This window comes from Vipera berus (assembly GCF_964194415.1).
Source record: "Vipera berus genome assembly, chromosome: 7".
Lineage (NCBI taxonomy): Eukaryota > Metazoa > Chordata > Lepidosauria > Squamata > Viperidae > Vipera > Vipera berus.
This window is the reverse complement of record NC_138209.1, coordinates 89754-108432: the sequence shown is the minus strand read 5'-3', so window position 1 is coordinate 108432 and position 18679 is coordinate 89754. Positions and strand designations below refer to the sequence as shown.

General features: G+C 58.6%; 2 protein-coding genes across 3 annotated transcripts; both read right to left on the bottom strand.

Moving 5' to 3' along the window:
- Nucleotides 1-5053: 5053 nt before the first annotated feature.
- On the bottom strand, nucleotides 5054-11786 carry DQX1 (DEAQ-box RNA dependent ATPase 1). 2 transcript variants are annotated; one of them, XM_081333148.1, is made up of 11 exons: nucleotides 11290-11786; nucleotides 10535-10728; nucleotides 9137-9512; nucleotides 8606-8842; nucleotides 7890-7989; nucleotides 7642-7800; nucleotides 7119-7310; nucleotides 6881-7006; nucleotides 6614-6804; nucleotides 6145-6335; nucleotides 5054-5998 (listed from the first exon to the last, which is right to left on the bottom strand). In XM_081333148.1, exons 1-11 carry the CDS (start codon nucleotides 11536-11538, stop codon nucleotides 5821-5823), a joined length of 2193 nt encoding a protein of 730 aa, XP_081189274.1. In that variant the 5' UTR covers nucleotides 11539-11786; the 3' UTR covers nucleotides 5054-5820. The 2 variants fall into 2 exon arrangements, with proteins under 2 accessions (XP_081189274.1, XP_081189275.1); XM_081333149.1 differs by lacking the exon at nucleotides 6881-7006.
- A 2605-nt stretch (nucleotides 11787-14391) lies between these two features.
- On the bottom strand, nucleotides 14392-18674 carry AUP1 (AUP1 lipid droplet regulating VLDL assembly factor). Its single transcript, XM_081333041.1, has 12 exons — nucleotides 18501-18674; nucleotides 18275-18412; nucleotides 18030-18177; nucleotides 17751-17941; nucleotides 17593-17665; nucleotides 17445-17518; nucleotides 17236-17302; nucleotides 17054-17162; nucleotides 16683-16823; nucleotides 14991-15136; nucleotides 14812-14900; nucleotides 14392-14700 (listed from the first exon to the last, which is right to left on the bottom strand). Exons 1-12 carry the CDS (start codon nucleotides 18542-18544, stop codon nucleotides 14652-14654), a joined length of 1269 nt encoding a protein of 422 aa, XP_081189167.1. The 5' UTR covers nucleotides 18545-18674; the 3' UTR covers nucleotides 14392-14651.
- Between the last annotated feature and the right edge of the window lie 5 nt (nucleotides 18675-18679).

Here is an 18679-nt window from a genome sequence, read left to right as displayed (position 1 = left end):
TCATTGAGCTTCCAGGTGGCTTCACAGTTCTTTGATCTCCAAGGCCCATGAAATGGGAAAAAATTATAACAATTATTAACCTGTCTCTGCTCATTTCCTTCTTGGGGCAGCAGGAGATGGACCCTCTGTGGTCTCCCTCAGACCTGGACCAACAGATAACTAAGGGCCAGACTGTTGCAAGGAAGGGATGCGAGTGGGAAAGGATAAATATGGGGGGGGGGGTGGAGGGAGGGGAGGAATTCCCAGTTACAACTGCAGAAAGATGCCTCTGCTTGATGGCAAAACATCCCTGGGACAGAGTAGTTGCCTTGCCCCATTGCTTGTGCAAAGGCTGGGAGAAGCCAGCCTGCAGGCCAGAGTCATGCCAGGGTGCCACGAAAGTCTGGAGAGACGGAAGGATACATGTTGGAAGAAGGCTTGCAAGGGGCCACCGAAACATTGGAGCAGCTAGAGTTGACCCACCTTTCTGAACCTCAATCTTTGTTAGGTAACCTTGGCTCACTCAAACATGGCTATAAACGTGGATGACCTAGGCCTGCCTCAGATAAAGCAGTATCAAAGAGAAATTGGTTGACACCTATTTTCCTTGTGCTGCAATACACGCTGTGCAGGGTGCTAAACCCAAAGGTGGATGAAGACATGAGCTAGGAACAAGCATGGTCTCAAGTTACATTTTTAGCAGCCCGGGGAGGGGGTGGGGGTGGGTGCCGTCCCTGCCCCTACATCCCAGCCACAGAGGAGAAGTCAGAGGATCTGGCCACCAACCCAAAGACTAATCAGCCATCCCACAACGGAGTTGCCAAGACTGCCCTGCCTAACCACTGGGGCACCACAGGTTGGAGGCTGGTGAAAAAGAGGAAGGGGATGTTTTGGAAGGGATTCTTACTCACTCTGGTTTACGGGGGTGTAACAGAAAAAATATTCTTACCAGAACAAGTCAAAATTTCCATGATAAGGCCAAGGCAGGCTTCTCCTGAGTGCCATGCCTGAAAGCGATGAGACACCAGCGGTGCTAGGTAAGGAGGAATTCCAACAGGAAGTTGTTCATTTGCAAATCACCGCAGAATTGGGTGTTTCTGTGTATGTATGACTGAGCCTGGGGATTCCAGGCCCCCAGAATCAGCAGACGTCAGCCACGGTAGCCAAGACCCTCTTCCAGGCGCAGAGCAGGATCAGCCAGAAGGCAGGGCAACGGCAGAGGTGCTGCCCTAGTCAGGTGCACAGGCTGTGCAGGAACCAGAGAGCAACCCCTGGCGGTTCTGGCCAGGCTGCTCCCTGACTTCGGGCCAGGCAGGAGACCCCCCCCCTTGAGAGAAGGCGAGGACGCGGCCACGGGGAGAGGAAACCGCCTTGCAGGGGCTCGGTGGAGACGTGGGTCGAGTGGCAAGCCAGGCCTCGCCTCCTCTCAAGATGGCCGTGGGTCAAAGAGCCCTGGAAAGCTGGCTTGGGGTGGGAGTGGGTGGGGGCGCCTGCACGGGAGACAGCCTTTTAATGGTTTTTCTGAAAGAAAGTGGGGTTTGTTTGCTGTTTAATGACTGATTGCATTCTATGCTGCCCGGAGTGGCCGTAGAGGTGGGTGGCCTTAAGGTAAGGTAAAAGGTACCTGATGGGGATCGGTGGGGTTGTTTTATCTTTGGTCTTTTAATTTTATCTTGGGGTTTTTTAGAATTGTACTTCTATTGTTTTTAACTAGGGCAATTGTTTAATCTCTTTTTAATGTTTGTATTTGCTATTTTATTCTGCCCTGTGAACCGCCCTGAGTCCTCAGGGAGAAGGGCGGTATATAAATGTTATTAAATTAAATTAAATTAAATTAAAGGTTCCCCCGCATATGCGTGCTAGTCGTTTCCGACTCTAGGGGCCAGTGCTCATCTCCGTTTCAAAGCCAAAGAGCCAGCGCTTGTCCGAGGATGTCTCCGTGGTCATGTGGTCGGCATGACTAGACACTAAAGGCGCATGGAACGCTGTTACCTTCCCACCGGAGCGGTCCCTATTTTTCTACTTGGATTTTTACGTGCTTTCGAACTGCTAGGTTGGCAGAAGCTGGGACGAGTAACAGGTGCTCGCTCTGCTACGCGGCACTCGGGATTCGACCCGCCAAATTGCCGACCTTCTCATCGACAAGCTCAGCATCCTAACCCACTGAGCCACCGCGTCCCTATTGGGTGGCCTTATGTATTCTAAATAAAGGAAAAGAAGGAAGACAGGATTTATCAAACAATGGGGCCATGGAAGGATTCACTGAGCGAACACACAGGGGTCTGGCAGGAGGGTCGGGTGGGGGGGGGAGAGGCCAAAGGGAGGCCCTGTGTCCGCCAATCGCCCTCTGGGCAGGGAAAGCAAGGAGAGGGAGGCAGGCCTCTCCGCCCCCATCATGGGAGGTGGGGAATTTTGGACTGGAGACGGGGTGCCTACAGGGGGGCAGCAGCACCCAGAAGAGAAAGCCAGGCAGAGGGGGTCGTGGAGAATTGCTCAGGGATGCCAGACCTTCAGCGATCCTGCTGGAAGAGCAGCTCCCAGCCTCCGGAGAATCTGGTCTCAGGGATGGAGTGAGCGGCAGCAGCGGAGGGTGGGCTGGATGGCCTTTCAGTGGAACTCCGCGGCCTCCCACCAGAGTCGTGCCTGAGAGCCTGGCTGGCAAACAGACTGGAAGAAATCCAAGCAACTCTGACCTGCTGGTCAGGAAAGTGGGGGAGGGGGAGCCACCTTAACCAAGGACATTCTGCCTACAAAAGACAGAATGCTGCAACTTGCTAAGCTGATTTTTGGATTCTGAGCTAGATTTCTGACAAGATATGAAAAGTAGGAAGAATGCGTTTGGAAGAGCCTCAGGAACCTGGCCAATATTTCTGTCAGGGAAGGCATCAAAGATTGGACGTTCGTCTGTAGGAAGAAATGTGACTTGAAACAAAACTTGAAAAAAGGAGATACACTCAGTGAGGACAGTTAAGTCTCCGTGCCCACTTAGCCAAAAGGAGGGATAACTTCACCTGCACACAGAGGCCACGTGTGAAATTTAGTTGCCAGGAGACGAAGCAAGAAGCACCAATCCAGCCAGCTGGACCGAGAGGCGAGGAGAGGTGACTGGTCAACCTGAATGGTGGGCACTGAGGCTCACCAGCCCTGTTTGGGGGCAGCCGACGGGCCACTGCTGGGCAGCTCCAGTTCAGCGCTCTTTGGGGCCTGCAGGTCCTTGCATTTCAGACTGCTTCCCAGCTGCTCCTAAGCTCGGGCAGTGGGACCACTGTGGTCCGGCTTGGGACAGAGCAGAGCGCCCATCTGCTCCCCTGCTCTTGGCTTCTTCCGCCAGGAGGGGGGAAACTGTGCTAGGGAGGGGGAATCCCACCCTGCCACACCCCTTTTCAGACCAATCCCCAGAGCCCACCCACCAGAGTGGGTTTCCAAAGCGTTGAGGGCCTGGCGGCACCTTAAAAATGCCCAGCACTCTGGCCTTCCTCCCTCTCCCCATAGGGGTCGGGGTGGGTTAGCCTTGACTGCCTTTTGCAGCCACCAGGCCCATCCCCTGGCTGCTGCTTCCATTGTGTGCTAGCTCAGCTCTCTCAGGGGCCCCCTGGGGCCTCCGCACAAAGTCTCCGGGAGCCGCAGAAGGAGATCGGCAAAGCCTGCCCCAGGGGCCAAGCCAGGGAAGTGGAGATCTTGGTTTTCACCGCAGCCGGCTTCCTTGGGCCACACGTCCAGCCGGCCCAGGAGAGAGGCGGCTGCAGCGCCCAGGATAAGGGCACGCCAGCGAGACACGTCCTCCGGCCTGCCAGTCATCGGGCAGACAGGACTTCTGGCTGTCCGGGAAGAGCAAGCGCAGAGGAAGCCTTCCTTTGGGGAGGGGGATTCCCGTCCCCTGACCCTCCAACTCTTCTGCTGCAGCCAGACCCCTGACTCAAGAGAGGTAGCTCCTTGCCCTTTGTAGCAGCCCCCCTCCCCCCAGATGCCAGGAGGGAACAAGGGAGTGGTCCCGCTGGGTTGGGGCCAGGAGTGTTTCCTCAGCCAAGTGAGGGGCTTGGTGGAGAGCAAGGGGATTCCCACATGACCTCTTACGGGATCTTTTTTTCTTTTTTTACCCTTCCTCGAATGCTGACGACTCCTTCCTATCTGTGGTTTCTCGCTCACCCCCTCAAGGAAGGCCGGCCTGGTGGAAAGCGGGCCTGGAGATAAGGGCTCGAGAGATAAGGGCTCAGCGGGGCTGCCTCGGGCTTTCCTCAGCCAGGAGCTCCGCCAGCGGCCCACGACTGAGCGGGGCCTTTGGCCCAGGGAGCTGCCGAGCTCAGCAGTGCCAGGCACCCCCCAGTTGATGGAAGGCAGAGATCCTCCACCCCCCAATGCCCGAGGGCCTCTCCTGAGGGCAGCTGGCACCCTCTGGGGCCTGCCAGGAGACGGAGGCGCTCCAGCTTCCCAAGGAAGTTCTGAGAGTCACGTTGACGGTGGGTCTTGGTTCTGTCCAAGTCTTGGGCCAGAACAGGGCAGCCTCCGCCGAGCAGGCGGCCCCCTTCGCTTCTGCTGGCCCAGGAGCGACACAGGCTGGCCGGGAGGGTGTTTCTGGTGGTCCTGGCCCCAGAGGGCAGCCTAGTCAACAAAGGCCGGAAGGTCTGGACTCCAGCAGGCTCCGATTTGGCCTCCCAGCAGGGCTGCCCGGCCCAGACGCTACCGGTGGTGGCGGTGGCTGAGTAAGGGCAGCTGCTGCTTCCTGCCCCTCACCTGATCCAGCAGGGGAACGGCAAGCGCAAGATGGCTGCAGACAGACTCTGGCAGAACGGAGTCCTTACATGCCCTGGGAATCTGATTCGCACCCAGGCCCTTCCCTAAACCCAGCAAACCATGCAGGAAACTCTCCAGCCCTTCAAACTGGACAGTGGAGGTTATTCCCAGGCAGGGTCCCAGGCAGCCCCCGGCCCACAGCCCTATTCCCAGCCAACAGCCTTTCTCAGGCAGGCAACCTTGTGCCCCTTTCCTGCCCCCCACCCAAATTTTGTGCTTCCATTTGACAATTTGATGGCCACCAGCCCCCCCACTCCAGTCCCAAATCCACATCAGACCCACATTTGGATGTGTAAAAGAATTTAATTCCTACAAGGAGGATTGTCCAGAGCAGCAGAGGGACGGCGGCCAGGCCCCCTCCCATCTCCATACACCCGCCGTTCCCGAGTGGGGGTGCGTGGAGCGCTTTTGAGGCACATAGAGAAGAGGCAAGAGCCACACCCCAGGCTCTCCCCCAATTCACAAAAAACATTCCAGATACTCAGCAGGGACCCCCACCTGAAGCTGAAAGAAGGGGGGGAGTGTAAGCCCCCCTCCACAAACTGCTTCCGAGAAAAAGGGAAAGGATCCCTTTGGAAAATTGGGGGGTGGGAATCTGGCAGTTTCTTCTCCTACTGAGCAGATGTAGAGTTCTAGGGGGTCTCCGGGACCTACCACAACTCCCCCTCCCCACTAGGAGAAAGCAGACAACTGCTGAGGCACCCCATTGCTTGCCAAGACCGCTAACCGAAGAGCAGATGCCAAGGTGAACAAAGCCCACCTGCCTTATGCCTCTCTCTGAAGAGTGGGGCGAAGGGCCCCAAAAGGCCATCAGACCCAGGAGAGACCCTCTTCCCTGGCCAGGCAGCAGATCCACAGCCAGCCAGGAACCCTTTTCCACCCCAGCTAAGACGCAGTCCTGAAAGCAGTCGGTTTGGGGCTCCCCCACTCCGCCCTCTCTTCCCAGGAGCCTGGCAGGCCCCCCGACGGCCTCGGTCGTGCCCTGGGTCCAAAGCCTTCAGGCTCCTGCAGCGGCCACGGACTCGGCCATCTTCCCTCCTTCCGCCAGGGTCACTGCAACACACAGGCATCTCCCGCGTCCTCAGCTGCTTTGGGGGCCTGGGGGTTCTCCTCTTCACCCAGATGGGGGGCATCTCCTGCCAGCGTCCCCCGCAGCTCCATCAGCAAGTCCCGGCTCTCGCTGGGGGGCAAATTGCTCAGGAAGTACTGGGGGGCCAGCTCAGCCACACTAGAGGCAAGGAAAATGTGCAGCCGGCTGAGCACTGGTGCATGGCCAGAGTGCCCAAAGCCCGGCCAGGCTCTGCCCCTTGGGCAGGGAGAGAGCACAGGGAATGCGCATGCACGCACACACGCTGTGCCCCAGGGGAAGCTTACAATTCTGGCGGGATCTCAGAGACAATCCTCAGGCAGTTGTCCTGGGAGATGGTGAATTCGTGGTAGAGCACCCAGGAGGGGGGCCGTGGGGCTGGGCGGCGCAGTCGGTAGCAACAGCTGGGGGGCAGCTGGGCCAAATGCTTGTGGGTCAGCAGCAGATAGTTGCCTGAGCCGTCAATGTCCCGGGCGACCTGCACACAGGGGGGGGCAGCTCTCTTACCCGAGCTAGGGGGCACCTCCAACCGAGAGGCCGTGGCACGGGGCCTCCGTTGGACTGGCCAGCGGCCGGCTGTCTTCTCTGGGATCACAGCCCTGGCCACACCTTGGCTCTCAGCCTGCTGCCGTGCCTGGCAAGCATCCGCACCCGATCCTCCCTCTGCAGGGACCGGCTCCTGCTTCAGGATCCCCATGCGCTTGCCGGCCATTGCAGCCGGACTCCGCCGTCAGCCTGGGGCGGGGAGGGCTCTACCTTGAGGAAGAAGCCAGTGAGGAGGGCTCGCTTCAGCTGCAGGATGTTGCTGTCGGTGCCAAAGGCCGGCGGGGAGACCGGCAGCTCAATACGTTGCATCACGTCCAAGAGCTCTGTCCGCACCGCTCCGGCCAGCTGCAGGGCTGCCTCGCTGACCGCGTGTTTCCGGCACCAGCTTTCTGGGTCGCTCTCTAAAGGAAAGGGAGGGGGTGTGGGCAGTGCCGGCCATTGGCCTCTGCCCGCTCGGAGCCTCCGCCTGGCACTCACGCTGGTGGAATGCGTTGAAGACGTTGATGAGGGTGAAGTGGTCCCCGGCTGGGTGGAGCAGGGCCTGCTGCCGTGCTACCACCGCGTCCTCCCAGCGTGCCGCCGGGGTCTGGAAACAAGGCCACGCTGCAGGGAGGAAGGGCAGCGGAGCTCAGGGGAGCCTGGGAGAGAGGCGGGGTGGGGCCTCCCCCAGGGCTGTGCAGTGAGGGTCTCGCCTCAGAGGCACCCAGGCCCGTACCGGTCAGCATGGCGGCCAAGGTCAGCATCTCCTCCACGCAGTCAAACTCGCAGGAGGCCAGGAGGGCCTTGGCCAGCTGGGGATCCAAAGGGAACTCCGACATAATGATGCCCACCTCGGAGAGGTTCCCGTCGTCATCCAGGGCGGCCAGGTAATCCAGGTCCTCCAGTGCCTGCATCAGAGACTCAGGGGCTGGCGGGGGGTGGGGGAAGAGAGGTGCCATCAACACACACACCCAATCAACAAGTACAAAGCCATACACACAACAGATGACATCATATAAATCACACAGAATAGCCCAAAGCACACTCTGCAGAGAGAGGCTCCCAAAGGCTGGGGGCTCCGGCACAAGTCCGAAAGCTCGGAAGACGAAATATCCGGTCCCGGTGACTAACCCAGGTCAGATCCTGCAACATTTTCCTGGGACACGTAGATCCGCCTTCATTTGAAGGAGAAAGGTCCGCCAAATGGCTGCTGCTGGCCTGGCAGGGACAGCCCCCATCCCCCCAAACCTTGTCCACACCTGGCCTGTCGAGAAAGTCACACTGGCCCACATCTGCAATGTCCAGCCTCTTGAGCAGCAGGATGGGGCGGCGAAGGTCAGCCTCCATGAGGTGAGTGGGGGAGACGGCCGGCAGCCTCTGCTCGTAGCAGGCCTCTGAATAGAGGCGCAAGCAGGTCCCTGTGGGGCAGGGAAGTGACTTGAGAAGGGTCTGGGAAGCGCCCTCAGGCCTCTGCCAGAGTAGCCAACACCCACGCCAAGGCGCTTACCTGGGGGAGCACCAGCAGCCCTGAGCCGCCGGGCTTCTGCCTGCCTCTGGCTGATGGGGCGCAACTCCTGTGATGCAGCCCGGATCTGGGGGCTGTAGACCTGTCCAGGAGAGAGCAGGCAGAGGCCGCTGGGCAAGAGGGAGGGAGGGAGGGAGGGAGATTGTGTGTGGGGGGGAGGTTATCTTCTTTCTCACCTAGTGTCCAAGTGGGAGGTGGGGGCCAAGGGCAGCTGCCCCTTGTGGGCTACTGGGAAAGGGCTGCTGGAGGAACCATGGAATCAGGGAGGCACACCCAGGGCTTGCTGGCCTTCATTTCTTGCCCCACCCAAAGGGGAAAGGAAGGCTCCACTTTGATGGCCTGGATGAACACCCCTGAAATCTCCCATGCAGACAAAATGGGAGGATCTGAGGTGCAGGAATGCTGTGTGCGTGCGTGCGTGCGTGCGTGTGCCTCTGGGTGTACTTGCACAGGCTCCTTTGCCGGCTGCTCTGCTGGCTCCGTCTTCCACACGAAGGCTGCCATGTCATCCAGGGGTGCCTCAGCTCTACCAATGGGCTCAGTGGCCCCTTCAGGGCTAATGGACAGCAGCTCCCAGCCAGCCTTGGCCAGGCTCAGAGCCCTGCAAGGCTCACTGGGTCTTGGCCTTTGGGCCAGCGGGCAGGAGCGCCACCCCACAGAAGACCCTCGTCTCTCTCTCCCCTGCTCACGAGACTCACGTTGCGCAGCTCCATCCCCGTGTCAATGATGTGCCTGACGCTGCCCACAGAGAAGGCTGCGTCTGCTAGCCAGTGGGTGACAATGACTCGGCGCGCCCGGTCACCCAGGCTGTCCTCATACAACTTCTGGCTGTCCCTCCCCACAGCCGCATGCAGAGGCAGCACCATCAGGGCTCCCAGGCTGGCCTCTAAAGTCGCAGCCTCTGCTTGGAGGGCCTCGCAACACTCTTTGATCTCCTGGAGGAAGGGACACAAAAATACTCCTTTCCTCCCTGAAGAGAACCAGCAGCCCCGCCCCAGGAAGGATGCTCACAGGCAGGACACGGCTGGTTCTTCAACTGACCAGTTCCTTTCGTTCTATTTAGCACGTAGCCCATCTGCCTCTCCAGCTCCCTCAAAGGCTGCCTCGGTGTCCTCCCTTGCAAAGTGCCAAGAAAGCCCTCTAAATTCCACCCAAGGGCCCTAAGCTTCCTGCCAGGCTGCTCTAGAGAGCAGTTTCTGCACCATGCCAGCCTGTGCCCAAAGTCCCACCTGTTCACTGGCCAAGAAGATCATCACGTCGCCAGCTTCCTTTTGCTGATGAAGCTCCAATGCTGCTTGGCAGGCAGCAGGTACGTGGCCCCCTGGGAGGAGTTCTCTGTAGGTCAAGCGTGGGGCCGGGCCAAGCCCCGGCACCCGCACCATGGGGGCATCCTGGCAGACGTGGCGCAGCTGCTCCTCCAGGAGAGGCTCAGTGACCACCACCAGGCGCAGCTCTGGGCGTTGGTGTTGCACGTCCTTTAGCAGTCCCAGCAGCAGCTCCGTGGCCACGGTGCGCTCCTGAGCCTCGTCCAGCACCACCACCCCATACTGCCGTAGAAGGGGGTCCGAGGTCATCTCTTGCAACAGGACTTCGTCCAAGCAAAACCTGCAAGACAGGAGTTGGGCCTGGGGAACAAGAGGCCGAAACAGGGCTCTTCGGCTGGGAGATTCCTTTGCGTCTCATTTGGGCTCTCTGCTAAGGTTCAGAAGCCCCAAAGGCCCCTGTCTGTACGATCTGCCCCCAGAGATTCCAACAGAAGAGGGCCACACAGTTGCTCCCCCACCAGCCAAGAGCCAGAGGAACCACCTGCCTGAATGCCCCATAGAAAGAGAGAGCTGGGGAAAATGGAGGCCCGCTCAGCCAGACCGGGTCCCCATAGCCCCTTCTGAAAAAGTGGGGCGCCTTCACCAAAGCAAAGGTCTCCTTTGATAGACTGAAGTTTTGGGGCTTCTCCTTACGATGATCTCTTAGTTGGGGGGCTTGTCGGTCTGGCAACTGGTGCTGGAGAAGCCCCAGTGGCTTTCTTGGAAGCATTTTCAGAAGCGCTTGCCTGGACCTCATCCTTCCCGGGGCTGAGCGGAAGAGACTGCCTCCAGGTCACCCAGCTGGCTTAGTGCCGAGGGTCTGCCTTGGGGTCTCTCGGTTTCTAAACTGCTGCCAGTTCCCAGTCAGGGGTTAGTATGCTTGTTTCTGCATTTTTTTTCTTTCTCTGGTGGTAATAATGTTAATAACTTTTCCTTTAAAAGCTTTTCCTTTAAACCAAGGCTGGTTTATCTGTCTCCATCCCTTTTTAATCAATAGCATCAGACAGAGAAGCAGAAGCGCCCCAAAGGGTGCGGGGAGAGAGACCTCCGTCTCAAAGCCACTGCAGCATGATGGCCCAAAGGCTTCCCACCAGGTGATGGAAGTCCCGGGCAGCTCCTCATTTTGTCTGGAAGCCCAGTGCCAGGGGTAGCATATCAAACCTCTGATGGAGCAGATGAGGACAGCAGCTTTGCCAGCCTGGCTTGCTGGCCCAGATGCCCCTCTTACTCCAAACATTGTGTTTTTCCAGCACAAGCAACGTCGGTCAAGACAAATGAAGCCCCAACATGGAAATGGCTCCCAGGCAAAGGGGTCCCACTGACCTGAGCAGGGTCTCTGGAACGCAGCAGTCCTCATAGGGCACACAGTAGCCCACCTCGTGGCCCACGTTGAGGTCCATCTCATCTGCCACACGCAACGCCAGGCTGAGGGCTGCCAAACTATGAGGCTGGGTGCAGACCACTCGGCCATGGGCAAACTGCACCGAGAGGGCTTGCTCTGCGCACCACTGGGGCACCTGGAAGAGAGGATGGGCCAGTGCACAAGCTCTGCCCCCTCCCCCAGCTGATCAGGTCCAGCCCCAGCCCCAACCAGCAGGTCCTGCATTTTGAACTGTCAACGCTCTCTGCTCAGGGGTCCCTCCTCAGCTCAGCCTCCCCCAACTCTCCAGGAAAGGCGGCTGAGAAGCTGCACAGGCCAGCTTCAAACTCCACCTGCCCTCCCGCCTCCAGGCTCCTCCAAGGCTCTCCTCTTACCCAACTGCGAGGCTCGAAGGGCCCGGCGCGCAACTCCACACCCCGAGCCCGGGAAGCCCGCGGCGATGGGCCGCCGTGAGCCTCGAGCCACGTCACCCGGCTACCCTGCAAACCGCTGGGCACGGGCCGGGCCAGGGCTTGGCCGGCAAGGCTGCTCGGAGAGCAGCGACCCCGTTTTCGCTCCGGTCTCCGCTCGCCTCGCCCCGCCAAGGAAGGTAAAGGCCCCGCCCGGGCAAAGTCCCGTCTCCGCGGCTCTCTCGCTGAGGCTCCGACCCGTCCGACGGGGAAGCGCCGCCCGCAGGGCCCCCGGCGGCCACGCTCACCTGCGTGCTCTTGCCAGTGCCCGGCTCGCCCGAGACCAGGACGAGGCCGGCGCTGCTCTCCAGCTGCTCCAGGAAGGAGAAGCGGGCGGCCCAGATGGGGAGGCGTCGGCGCCGGCCCAGCAGCTCATAGTACCGGGAGGAGAAGGGCAGCCCGTCGAAAGGGTTCACCTCCAGGTCGCCGCCGCCCGCCTCTTCCTCCGCCTCGTCCCGCAGCGGCGGCGCCGCGCTTGGCTCGGCCGCCGCGGCCATGGTAGCGCGGGCGGGGCCTGGCTCCGGGAATCCGCGCGGGGGCCGCGGGGCGGCGGACCGCTGCTGCTGGAGGCCGGGGCCGGCCCAGACCGCTTCCCCAGCCCGCTTCCCCAGCCCGCGCAGCGGCCGCTTCCTCCGCTGCCGCCTCCCCTCCTCGCCCGCTCGCGGCAGGCCCCGACGCGCTCGCCCGGGCTGGGCAGTCGCCACCTGCCGCGTCGGCGGGCTCGGGCGGGGGGCTCTCGCGCAGCGTCGCCTCGCGCCTCGGGAAAGCTGCGGAGGCGGGCGGGGCCTCGGGCGTCCCGCCCCTTCCGCGTCACGCATACCTGGCGAGGGGGCGGTGGTCGCCGAAGCCCCGCCCCTTCGGGATTCCTCTCCCGGATCCGGGCGGGCGGGAGTCCGGGCGGGCGGCCAACTGTGGAAACGGGCTCCGGAGGTAGAATCGCTTCCGCAGCCTGGCCTCGGGGGGCAGCGAACTCGGAGCTGCCCGCACCTGCCCCGCCGGGAAACAGGCGGTGGATTCGCCAAAGCAAGCCGGAAGAAAGGTTTAGCTTTGCGGGCCGGTCGCTTTTGCAAAGCTCCGTCCCGGGCAGGAATGGCGGAGGATGGACGCTCTTTATCGTGGGGCCTCGAATTAACACGCCGAGTGCATGAAAGGGAGGCGAATCTTGGATGCTCTAGACCAGGGCTGCCCAAATCCCGGTCTGTGGCTTGGCAGAAAGCGGTCCGCGCAAATAAGCGAAGCTCCGTCTGTGGGATGCAGTCAGAATGCGAAACCACGGAAAAACCTCTCTCCTCAGACCCGGTCCCGGTGTCGAAAAGGTTGGGGGCCACTGCTCTAGACTTCCTTTTGGCAAGTGTGGAGGGAGGGGCAGGAAAGACTGCAGGCTGGCTGGTTTGCAGCTGGTGATGGGGAAGGACCCTCCCCCATTTATTTATTTATTTATTTATTTATTTATTATATTTGGGATCGCACCCTTTGCTTCCTAAAGCCGAGAGGGACCGAATGGTTCTTCTGCAGCTCATCCCCTTCTTATAAAAGGGACTCACAAGATGCAAGCACCTCAGGAGAACCAGGCTGGGCTTAGTGGGAAGACAGGCGCCCTGCCCTCTCCATCCCGGAAACAGTTCTGACCTTCTGAACCCAGAACTCTCCAGGGCCCCTCAGTTGGCAGGCTGGTCTCCGAGGAGGGGAGACAAGATCCTTTTCTGTGGTCATTGTAAGGCCTGGCCCTCTTGGTCCAGAACTAGAAGCTCCAGGCCCAGGAGGCAGATGCTGGCTGACCAGCTCCCAGGTTCCCACATGGGCATAGCCTGAATTACAGGGGCAAATTTGAAGTTATTCCCCCCCACACACAGACAATTGGTTATAGATTAATCACTGCAGACACCTACAGGTTAATCACATGCAGCCCCCCTCCAGTTCCAGCAGAAGCAAAGAAGTCTGGCTGCAGGTGACTCTCCTTCCTGCATTTGACTGACCAAATCAACTCAAGCATCAGTTAAAACCGTCTGGAGAAAAGACCCAAAGTTCAGCTATATCAACAACAATCGGCACAAATTATAATTAATGGGGGATTAACAGAGGCATTTAAAATTGAAAAAGGCACAAGACAGGTATGTCCCCTATCACCATTACGAACTTGGTTATTTATATAGTTGGTTAATGTTAGTTAGATTAAGATTATTATATTTGTAACCCTGTATTCAGCTTTGGGAAGTGGGGGAGGGAGAGGGGTTTTTTTGGGTGGGTTGGTTTTGGGGATTATATTGTAATTTTTATAAAACTTTTTAATAAAAAAAAAGAAATGGCTTTGCTTGGGGAGGCCGTACCCGGAAGGCTGCGTGGGTCTGCACCAGACAGACGTTGAACTGCAAACCTAGCTTGTTAAAGGTGCCCCACAACCCTCAAGATCTGGGTTAAGAACAGCTTAGGTAACCAACAGCTGAGCAACCAGATTTAAGTACCGCTCCGGCGGCCCCAGCCCACACGGCTGCTGGCAGGCAAGGCAGGGAGCCCTCTGACCACGGAGGGCTCTGGGCCTAGATATGGCCAGCTGGTCTGCGAAGCAAGTACAACCATTCCAGCTCTGCATGGGTTCACACAACGCTGAGCCACACACTGGCCAACCGGGGCGAACTCCAGTAAACCATGCAGCCCAGACAAAACCATTGAACAGTATGGTGGATGCTCATTCCACGGAAACTGTAACTATCAGAACGTGGGTAACAAAATGCAACAACTGTTAATGCAAAAATCTCTTCTGTGCGGCCAGCAACAAGCATTTTCCAGAAGCGTCTCTCAGAATGCCCAAGCCAATTTCATGGTTCCTAAAAATTCAGAGGGCCGGTCTAGACCAGGGGTAGGCCACCTTGGCTTTTATTTATTTATTTATTTCGATTTATATACCGCCCTTTTCCCGAGGGACTCAGGGCGGTTTACAGGGCAAATTAAAACAGTACAGTATATACAGGTTAAAATTAAATTAAACAGCCCCCAAATAATTAAAAATTAAAACCTTAACCCAAAACCCTCAGTCCAGGCCGGCAAGCTGAAATAGCCAAGTTTTTATGACTAGAGAATACCCTCTTGAGAGCCCCTTCAGTGAAAGAGCTCGGAAGAACACGGTGGGAGCACCTAAGAGGCTTAATACCGTCGGTCCCCCACCCACCTTCCTACCACTGATGTAGGATCAGCCCGTTGCACTAGATCTTTCCTCTGACAGAACAGTGCAGGCAGTCCAGAAAACCAAGCTGCAGGTGACTTGGCCAAGTGGTCAGAAGCCTCCAAAGAGAATGTGGCCTTTCCAGGTCTCTCTCTCTCTCTCATGCCAAAAGAAGCAGCACCTGACCAAGTAGAAGAGCATTAAGAGTCGTGTTTATTTTGATAAAGACACCCCCCCCAACTGGGCAGGCTCTTGGGCCTGACAATGCCAGGCCCAGGTGTGGCGATAGAAAACACAGGAAGGCTGCCAGCCTCCCCGCTTGCAGAGGCAGCCCATGGATGGCACACACAACACTTGTCAAGAACCGCCACCTCGGTCACCCCAGGACAGCAGCGATCCCCACAAAGATCCATGGTCCACCGAGGCACAAGTTCAAGCTAAGACACGTGGTCAGCAGCTCCCCTCTGCGTGGGCTATTCCGTATTTCTCTGTGTATCTCCTGCAAAGAAAGAGACACCTTTAGCACAAGGGGCTGCTTCCTGCCACCCCCTGAAGGGTGCTTCCCGTTCCAGGTGCAGCCCTCTGCCCGCAGAAAAAGGGGTTCCACCACCTCCTGGCATAGTCCCAGAGCGCTTGCTTTCGTTCCTGGAGAGAGAGCTGTCTGGCTTCTGCAGATCTGGCAAAGAGCTTCCCCGATGCCTGAAGAAAACAGAGGCACCTTTAGGAACCTGCCCAGACACGCTTCCTGCAGACAAACACCCGCAACCCCCTGGACCCGAATGCAAGTACCGGGGCCGTTCGGGAGGTGGAAGGATCCTGAGTGCCATAGAAAGAGGGAGCTGCAGCCACAAAACCTTCGGTCTCTGCCTCTGGTGTGAAGGGAGCCCGCCCCTCCAAGAGGTTGGCAATCGTGGTGTCCACGCAGTTAGTCTGAGCTGAAGAAGGAAGAAACAAGCAGCTCTTTTTAACAAAGACAAGCACCAACTTTCTCATAACTGCACAGTCCCTTGTAGTTGAGGCTTCCTTCCCACAACCATCACAGTAACACTAGAATAGGAATAGAAGCTGGAAGGGACCTTAGAGGTCTTCTAGTCCAGCCCCCGGCTCTAGCAGGAGAACCTATACCATTTCAGACAAGTGACTGTCTGATCTCTTCTTAAAAATCTCCAGCGATGGAATGCCCACGACTTCTGAAGGTAAAACTGTTCCACTGGTCGATTGTCCTCACTGTCAGGAAGTTTCTCCTTAATTCCAGGTTGCTTCTCTCTTTGGTCAGTTTCCAACTGTTGTTTCTCGTCCTGCCTTCGGGCGCTTTGGGGAATAATTTGACCCCCTCTTCTTTGTAGCAGCCCCTCAAATACTGGAATAACTGCTATCGTGTCTCCCCTGTTTCTCCTTTTCTTTAGACTGGCCAAACCCAAGTCCCGCAGCCGTTCTTCGTATGTTTTAGTCTCCAGGCCTTGGATCATCTCAGTTGCTCTTCTCAGAACTTTTTCCAAGGTGCCAACATCTTTTTTGTAGTGACCAAATTTGGCTGCAGTATCCCAGGTGTGGTCTTACTAGGATTTTATAAAGCGGTACCAATACTTCACGTGATCTTGATTCTATGCCTCTGTTTATACAACCCAGGATTGTATTCACTTTTTTGGCTGATGCTGCTGAACGCTGCTGGCTCATGGACAAGCGATGGTCCACTAGGACTCCAAGGTCCCTCTCACAGTTGCTGTTATTGAGCCCTCAGGTCTTGCCCATCTGCACCTGTGGCTTTGGTTTTTGCTGCCTAAACGTGAAACTTTGCTTTTCTCCACATGAAAACTCATTTTATTGGATAGGGCCCATTGTACAAGTTTGCCAAGATCTTTTTGGATCCTGAGCTTGTCTTCTGGGGGGTTGGCTACTCCTGCCAGTTTGGTGCCATCTGCAAATCTGATGAGTTCTCCTTCCATTCCCTCATCTAAGTCATTAACGAAGATATTGAAGAGTGCCGGACCTAAGACGGAGCCTTGTGGTACCCCACTGCTTACTGACGCTCTACGTGTGCTTCCTCACGTACACTATCGCAGGATGAGGCACGCACACTTAAGAAACTCAGTCAAATAAAAATTATGCACAGGAAAAATGCTTCTCAACATTTCTGAAACACCCGAAATGAAAAAGGGGAGAAAGAAAAATGATGCCTTTTAAGATGGGGAAAGCTTCATCTCCCCCAAAGGCACCTTGAAAATGTACTTGCTGCGTGTTCCTCCTACAATCATTGCCCCATAATAGATTCACATTCATCCTAGGAAGCGCTGCTCATGGCTTGGCAAAGTGCCAGGAAATCTGCCAAGCCCCCCCCCCTGTACTGCAAAAGGCTTCCTACCCTTCCCAGGATGCCAAGGTGCAACCCTTCCCGTCCCCTTAGATCCCAGGAACCTTCTCAGCTGAAGGGCACAGCGCCACACTTGGGCCTTCCTGCTGCTGCTGCTTCCCTCTCCTCACCTAGGTCCTTGCGGATGGCTGCCATGGGCACCTGGGGTAGAACTTCTCGGACACGTTGGGCCATGCCTATCAAGCGCATGTCCTCCATGAAGGCACCGCTGCGGGAGACCTGAGGCTGACCCCCAGAGGGCTGCCTTGGAGCTGCAAGGGAAGGAAGAAGTGAGGCTGTTGCCTGCACACACACACACACACACACACACACACACACACCACGGCCATTTTCCCCACTCATGCTGAACCTGGTACCCTCCTAGGCAGATCCTGACCAGCTGCTTCTTCCAACAAGGTGGGACTAAAGATTTGGCGAGAACGTCCAGCTCCTGTTCCAACACATAGAGCTGCTCACCCAAAGAGCAGGTGCAGAGACTCACCTGGGGGAGGACGGGAAGCTGGAAGGGGGTGGTGGAGACGCTTCAGGTGCTCTGCTTTGTCAGCAGCTGTGAGGCACGTAGACGCCACGCCCAGCTCCAAAGCTAGAAGCTGCAAAGAGCAGAGAGCCAAGCTGAGATTTCTGGATTTTCTGAGCACCCCCCCACCCCACTGCCATTCTTACCTCTTGAACTCGCAGGGCAAACTCTTCCCGGCTCTCCTCAACTTCTCTGCACACAGATGGCAGCCACCTTGAGGGGAGAGCAAGAAGCCCTCAGGATTTCAGCGACAGACTGCCATTTCCCTGCAGCCCTTCACGTTGAGGAATTTCCGAGTCTGGATCCAAAAGGATCCCGTAGCCCACGCCCCACAAAAATCAGAGAGCTGTAGTACCTTACTTGATAAACGGTGACAGGAACGAAGAAAGTCCAGAGCAGCTCAGTGACCCAGGAAGCGCCAGCCACGCTCTGGAAGGGAAAACGGGAGCTGTCACAGAGGCACAGCAAGGGAGCCCCAGGCCGCCTCCCGGCCCCAGACTCACCACAGCCACGAAGGGCCTCCAGACTTGTAGAGCCAAGGGCTGCACCGTGTCCACGATGGAGAAGGGCCAGGAGCTGGAAAGAGAAGGGAAGGCGGATGAGCTGGCCAAGGGGCACCAACGCGGTACGGCCCCAGGTCCCTGCCCCTCCCTGCCCGCACCTGAAACGCAGCAGGCCCACCCGGCCGTTGGTCGTCGCCTCCTCGGGGAAGAGCAGCAGCGGCGGGTTGCCACCCTGCGAGCAGTAGCCCTTCAGCGACTCCAACAGCTCCGCGCGGCTCTCGGCGCCGGACACCTCCAGGAACCCGCGGGACCAGCAGACGAAGCCGGCGGCACCGCCACTCAACACGGGCTGCGGGGGAGACGGGCGCTAAGCGGTCAAGGTTGCGACCACCCCGGGCCCCCCAGCCCCCCCCCGCCCGGCCCCCCAGCCCGCTCACCGCGCGGCAGGAGGCCAGCAGGGCCAGGACGTTGTGGTCGAAGGGCGTGACGTGGTTGGCCACCAGGACCCGCGGGAGACGGGCGCGGCGCGGGCGCCTCTGCCACACGAAGAGGCCCAGCACGGAGCACAGGGCGCGCACCAGGAACCTGCGGGCGAGCAGCCGAGAGAGCCCAAGTAGCCCCGGGGAGGGACCCTCGTCGCCCCCCCCGACAGCTCCCTCCCTGCCCACCGGGGCGCGCTCACCTGCGCGGGGCGCCGTCCGGGAGCGCGCAGCTGACCAGGAAGACGTGCAGCCCCACGAAGAGCCGCACCAGCAGCAGGCAGAGCCCCACCGGCGCGTAGAGCAGCAGCGCCAGCAGCAGCGGCCCGTCGCTCGGCAGCCTGCGGGGAGAGAGGCGCGCGGAGAATGGCGGGAGAGCCCCGGCAGGCCCCCCCTCCCCCCCCCGCGCGGAGCCCCGCCCGGCCTCACCGGTGGGAGTCGAAGAGGCGTTCGGCGGCGGGAGGCGGTTCCATGCCCCCCGGGGGCGCCTCGCCGGTCTTCACGGGCGGCCCGCGGGCACGGCGGCCATGTTAGGCGCCTGGCGGTCAGGCGGAAGAAGCGCGGCCGCGCGGCCCCGCCCCTTCCGGCGCCGCCCGCACTACGACTCC